General features: G+C 44.1%; 1 protein-coding gene across 1 annotated transcript; it reads left to right on the top strand.

The window, feature by feature from the left end:
- Positions 1 to 514: 514 nt before the first annotated feature.
- Positions 515 to 2,930, top strand: CIMAP1C (ciliary microtubule associated protein 1C). The gene is made up of 2 exons (XM_060282706.1): positions 515 to 697; positions 2,446 to 2,930. The coding sequence occupies exons 1-2, from the start codon at positions 673 to 675 to the stop codon at positions 2,928 to 2,930; spliced, it is 510 nt and encodes a 169-aa protein (XP_060138689.1). The 5' UTR covers positions 515 to 672.
- Positions 2,931 to 5,900: the final 2,970 nt, after the last annotated feature.

Raw genomic sequence — 5,900 nt, 5'->3', positions numbered from 1 at the left:
CCAACTGGATCCATGGCACTGCATGTAGGTGGCTAATGTAGTTGTTTCTTGACTACAACTCCCATCAGCCCCAGCCAGCATGGTCAGGAATGATAGGAGTTGTAGTCCAGGATACTGCTGCTGATTTAGGGCCCTTCATAGTAAAATTATGGCTCAGGGTTCTCAATTGTACAGCTGCGGACTTTAGTGAGAAGAGGATGATCCACACTTAAGCCATGTTGAAGGATAGCAGGAATGGAGGTGCAGGGGGTGGAGCTTAACATATGGAACGCCCTCCCATCGGAGGTCAAGGAGATAAACAACTACCTGACATTTAGAAAACACCTAAAGGCAGTCCTGTTTAGGGAAGTTTTTAATCTGTGATATTTTAATGTATTTTGGTATTTGCTGGAAGCCACCCAGAGTGGTGGGGGAAACCCAGCCAGATAGGCGGGGTATAAATAAATAATAATAATAATAATAGTAATATTCACTGCTATCTAGCTAGTGGATGCCTTTAATTGATATCGGACAGGTAGTCAGTCATAGCAACCAAGCTAAACAGCTCATGTCTCATGCAGACGATTCTTCTTTCCCTTGCAAGTGATCTCAATCACGGAGAGTCCTGGGCCCTGCTACTATGTGGACCCAAGCATTTCCCGTCTAGGGATATGGAGACCAGTTTCATTCCGCATGGTGCAAGAGAGAAAGCGGCCATGTAAGTTGAAAGATGACAGATGGTACTATGATGGTCAAGATGGGGCTGGAGTGGCATCAGTGCGGTTTTGTGATGAAAATGTTTCTTTCTAACCTTGTGCAAAGAAGGCTTGTTGGTCAATCCCTGAACATGCAAGAGAGGGAAAGAGAAGGAATGGGTGTGAGTGAATGAGCAGGTGTGTTGTGCATGAAAATGGATGTGTGGGAACATTATGTGTGGAGCTGTGGTCTAAACCAGTGAGTCTCTTGGGCTTGCCGATCAGAAGGTCGGTGGTTCGAATCCCTGCGACGGGGTGAGCTCCCGTTGTTCTGCTCCAGCTTCTGCCAACCTAGCAGCTTGAAAGCATACCTGTGCAAGTGGATAAATAGGTACTGCTGCGGCAGGAAGATAAATGGCATTTCCATGCACTCTGGGTTCCATCACAGTGTCCTGTTGCACCAGAATGCTGGCCACACGACCCAGAAAGCTGTCTGCTCCTTCAGCCTGAAGTGAGATGAGCACCACACCACATAGATGCCTTTGACTGGACGTAACTGTCCAGATGTCATTTTGCCTGAATGCATGTGGATTTGTGTATGCATGACAGAGAGCAGGGGTGGACTTTGGTAAAATTGTTTCCTAAGTGAGGACAAAATTTGGCAGTTCCCCAGTATATTTTATTTCCACAGTAATTCCTTTTGGTACAGTTGCTTTTTAATGGGGTTTCTCAGTAGATACCTACATGAATATAAGTATTTATTATTATTATTATTATTATTATTATTATTATTATTATTATTACTATCACCACCAATACTATTACTATTATTACTCTTATTTTGTGCCCCCTTGGCTCAGCACCCTGTGCAGGGGAACAGCCTGCACTGCCCTAGATCTGGCACTACAGAGAGAAGCATATGAAAAAGAGGCAGGTGGGCTCACCCTCTTTTTTTATCAGCCACACTCACTGTCTGTCCCAGCCCCACTGGTTTGCAGGCCCTGGAAGATTATCTGCAAGGGAGTGTTGTCCCTAGGCTGTAAACGTTTATTCCCTCTTTGATAAGAAATTATTTCTGAGTAGGGGGTGTCACTTGCTAAGAACCAGACAGGAAAACCAGCTATGTACCTTACCTATGTGGGCTGGCGTGGGTGATTGTCAGGGCTGATATCAAAGTGTAGTTTAAAAGCGTCTGTGACCATAATAGACTGTCTCTCCATCCATCCATCCATCCATCCATCCATCCATCCATCCCTCCATCCCTTCCGCGTGTGTGTGATCCCTATTGCTTTCCAGCTATTGGCCTTGACCCAGTGAGGCTGTTCTGGATAAAGGGGCATTTAAGGAAGGGGATTGGTGGAACACCTGATTGGTGTTCCACCAAATCAACGGGGTTGAAAAACTATTTTTACCATTAGGGTGTCTAAGTGTCCTACTTTACAGAGGGCAGTCCTCTAGGCAAAGGGTTCTTCCATGTGCTTTCGTTTGAGAAACATCAATGGCAGATTAGGATAGATAACATCAATGGCAGATAAGTGGGTTTTTTTTACTCCTAATATTAGCAAGTAAAACAGCAACTTAAAAAAACAAAGAAACCCTGCATGGCAAATTGCTCCTTCTCTTTAAGCCTCAATGTTTCTCACCTGTCAGATTTTACTTCCATCATTCCTGCCTACCCCTGTGCTCCTGTAGAATATGATGTACCCACAGGTTTATCCACATGCTCAAAAGTGGTAAGGGGTGTCACCTCCTATCTGCTCTTGGCTTGCAGTTATATCTTGTACGCCTGCCCCAAATGAGTACAACGTGGAGAAGATACACCCACTTGAAGAGCCGAATGCACCAGCGTACACTATGGGCCTTCGAACGCACTACTGGGTGAGCAGCCCAAACCCAGCACCCAACCAATACACCCTTCCACAGACACTGGGTCCCAAGCTGCCTGTCAAACCTGCAGCTCCCTGCCTCTCAATGGCATCCAGTGCCTCTGTGTGGGGCTACGCTAAAGACCTGGTGAGAGGGCCTGGCCCGGCAATGTATACCATACCCGAACCAGATGTTTACCTGTGCCACCAGCCATCCTACAGCATCTCCCAAAGGTTTGCTTCCTCCAGCAAGCACCATACACCAGGACCCCCTGACTACAATGCGGAGCTGGTCACCGCCGACAAACCCAGAGCCCCACGGTTCAGTCTTGGGATTCGTCACTCTGAGTATTCTCATGGCACGCCTCCAGTTTGTTTACTCAAAGAGTGAGGGTGGACTCACAGGCCAAGAAGTGACTTGCCCCTTTGGGTAGACCCACCTTCAAATAATCTCATTGTGACACAGTGTCAGGAAGCAGGTGTTGTATCAGGAAGCAGCTTGTTTCAGAGGGCGAGATTCTGATGAACTTTGAACACGTTTGGGCTATGCCAGGGTGATGTAATTGGGGGGGGGGGCTAGACAGCTCTTGACTTAGGAAAGCCCTCCTTTGCGAGACAGGGGGTCTGCCTTGGTTCTTGGCAAATTCCCTTCTCTGTTTTTCCTCTTTCCAGTGTGCATTACTAGTGTTTTATTTGTATTTCTAAGGAACTGTCTCACATAGGGTAAAGTGTTTCTCACCCCACCACTTAATTCGCTTTCTGTTACAGAAGATTATTGGAAAGAAGGCTAAGATGCTCTTTTTGCTCAAATAATAAATAGTTTTGTAATTTTATTACCTTTTTTTTTACAAAGTTCCATAAATATTTAATTTTCTTGCTACAATTCTATTTACACTGAGAATGAAATGCAAAATGAGAGACCTGTTTTAATATTGTGTTTTACCAGTGTATATTGAAGAGCCTTCCAAAGAGTGAATTTATAGGGCAGTCTATGTAACTTGCTTACGTGTTACTTCCTTTGCATAAGTAAATAAATAAATCCAATTTAGACCGCAGTTTTGGATTTTGTCAGCTTGGGATGACTAATGCACCTTCTAACACGCCTATCATCAAACCACGTTCATTATGCTCTCAATTGATAAATGTAGGCCACATTGATTATGTTCATGAGCTCTGTGCATACCTTCCCCCTCTGTACCCAGGTGATTCAATGTATGAAAGGGAGAGTGAGATTGGGCGGCTTAGGTATCGTTTTATATCCTAACCTCTTATTTGTTGCATGCAGCACCATTTCTGTTCTGCTACAGTTTGTCTCCTGCCAGCAAATACATTATTTGTCTTGTTGTCTGCTGGTGGTGAAATTATGGCACTTCACATCAGTCTTGAGGTTGAGGGTGCCTCCTGCCCACAACACATACACAGAATTTCCTCTGAGAGAAATGCTGGTTCTTAGCTCTCTCCACCACAAGCCAAAAATCATTTTCTTGGGAAGAAGGCTCACTAAACTCACTCACTTTGCAATAAGAATGCATAAGAACCACGCTGTAAATCGCCTTTTCCAATGTATTACTTATCCTGTAAGAGGAATGTTTCCCCACTATTCTATTCTCCAGATGGGAACTAAGCTGACCTCCTTTCTCTCATTTGTTCGCTGCTCTTACTCCATGTGTCATTTTTACAGCACTTCCAGCCAACTTTATGCAACTTCTTTGCAAGTGCATGTGTTAATTATTAATACTAATATTAATATTAATAATTCAATTTTTATATAACCTTTTATCAAAAGATTTCAGGGTGGTGTACATTAGAAACACATTACAAAACATCAGTGATAAAACATAGTAGGAAGCATGCTGACAAACAGTCTAATAGTAAAAGAACCATAACAGCCCTTTCTTGCACTTTCACTAGTCATAGAGGAATGTTTTTGCCTGATGTCGAAAGACATGCAATGATGATGCTGTGCTATGAATTTACTTCTAAACTACTTTGTTTGCTACCCAGGAGCAGAACCACATTTTAAATAAAACATGGAGCAAAGGAAATGAACTCAAGTCCAGCATCTAAGAGGGACTCAATATTTATTGTAACAGAGGACTTCCAGTTTGCCACGGCCATCAGGAAAGAAGTGTGGAATAGCCCTCCGGGGAGTTCCGAGCGACGCGGGGGTTATTTTAGAGGTCACACAAAGGCTCTGCTGACCCCGGAACCTCGAGGGAATCACCTTGGGGGATGTGGCACCCAGCGGCACCCTTATGTGCTGCTCCCCGGGTTTTATTAATATATCCGGAGACGGGATTGAGCTGCGGGTGCAAAGGGAAGCACCACTAACCCAGAGTTGCACAGTCTCTGGCTTCTGGTGAAAGCGGGTAGCTTCCAAAAAAGAAAAACAGATTTTTGGACTATACTAATTGGAATATTGGCTGAAATTTGGGGAAAATCTCGGTAGTAGCACCCGCCCTGTGCAACACCCTCCTATCAGAGGTCAGAGAGATAAACAACTATCTGACATTTAGAAAATACCTAAAGGCAGCCCTGTTTAGAGAAGTTTTCAATCTGTGATATTTGGTGTATTTTAATGTTTGTTGGAAGCTGCCCAGAGTGGCAGGGGAAGCACAACCAGATGAGCGGGTTATAAATATATTATTATTATTATTATTATTATTATTATTATTATTATTATTATTATTAAAGATCTGAACAGCTGAGGGGCGAAAAAAGGCAGTCCGTCCCGGCAGTGGTAGCTAAAGATACTTGCCTTGAGCAAACCTGCATGTTCACTCAAGAAACAAGCATCTATGTAAAATAAGCCAAACCAAAGTTAAACACATTGTTGGTGGGTCGGTATGCCTAGACAGAAGACAAATAAGCGTTCTTGGGTTTTTTTTTCACGTGCTTGCTTTTTCCTTGAGCAAATATGCATGTTCACTCCAGAAACAAGCAACTATGTAAAATAACCCAAAACAAAGTCAAAGTAAGCTAACAAAGTTAGCTTAGTGGTAGCTAAGGATAGTAGGGAAGGAAAGTAAGCAAGTAGCCAAGGAGACAAGGCAAGTAGGCAAGAAGCTGTGGTGGCAAGGCAAATAGACAAGGCATGGAGACAAGTAGGGAAGGCGGCAAGGCAAGTAGGCAAGGAAAGTAAGCAAGTAGACAAGGAGGCAAGGTGGCAACGTAGCATGTAAAGTAGCCAAAACAAGTAGGCAAGTAGCCAAGGCGGCAGGGCAACTTGCCAAGGTAAGTAGGCATTTAGCCGAGGCAAGTAACCAAAGCAATTGGGCAAGCAGCCAAGGCAGCAAGGATAGTAACAAAAGCAAGGAGGCAAGGCAACTAGTCAAGTAGCCAAGGCGGCAGTGCAATTAGC

Source organism: Zootoca vivipara, chromosome 14, assembly GCF_963506605.1.
Source record: "Zootoca vivipara chromosome 14, rZooViv1.1, whole genome shotgun sequence".
Classification (NCBI taxonomy): Eukaryota; Metazoa; Chordata; class Lepidosauria; order Squamata; family Lacertidae; genus Zootoca; species Zootoca vivipara.
The sequence above is the reverse complement of the archived record's forward strand: the minus strand, read 5'-3'. Positions and strand labels throughout refer to the sequence as shown.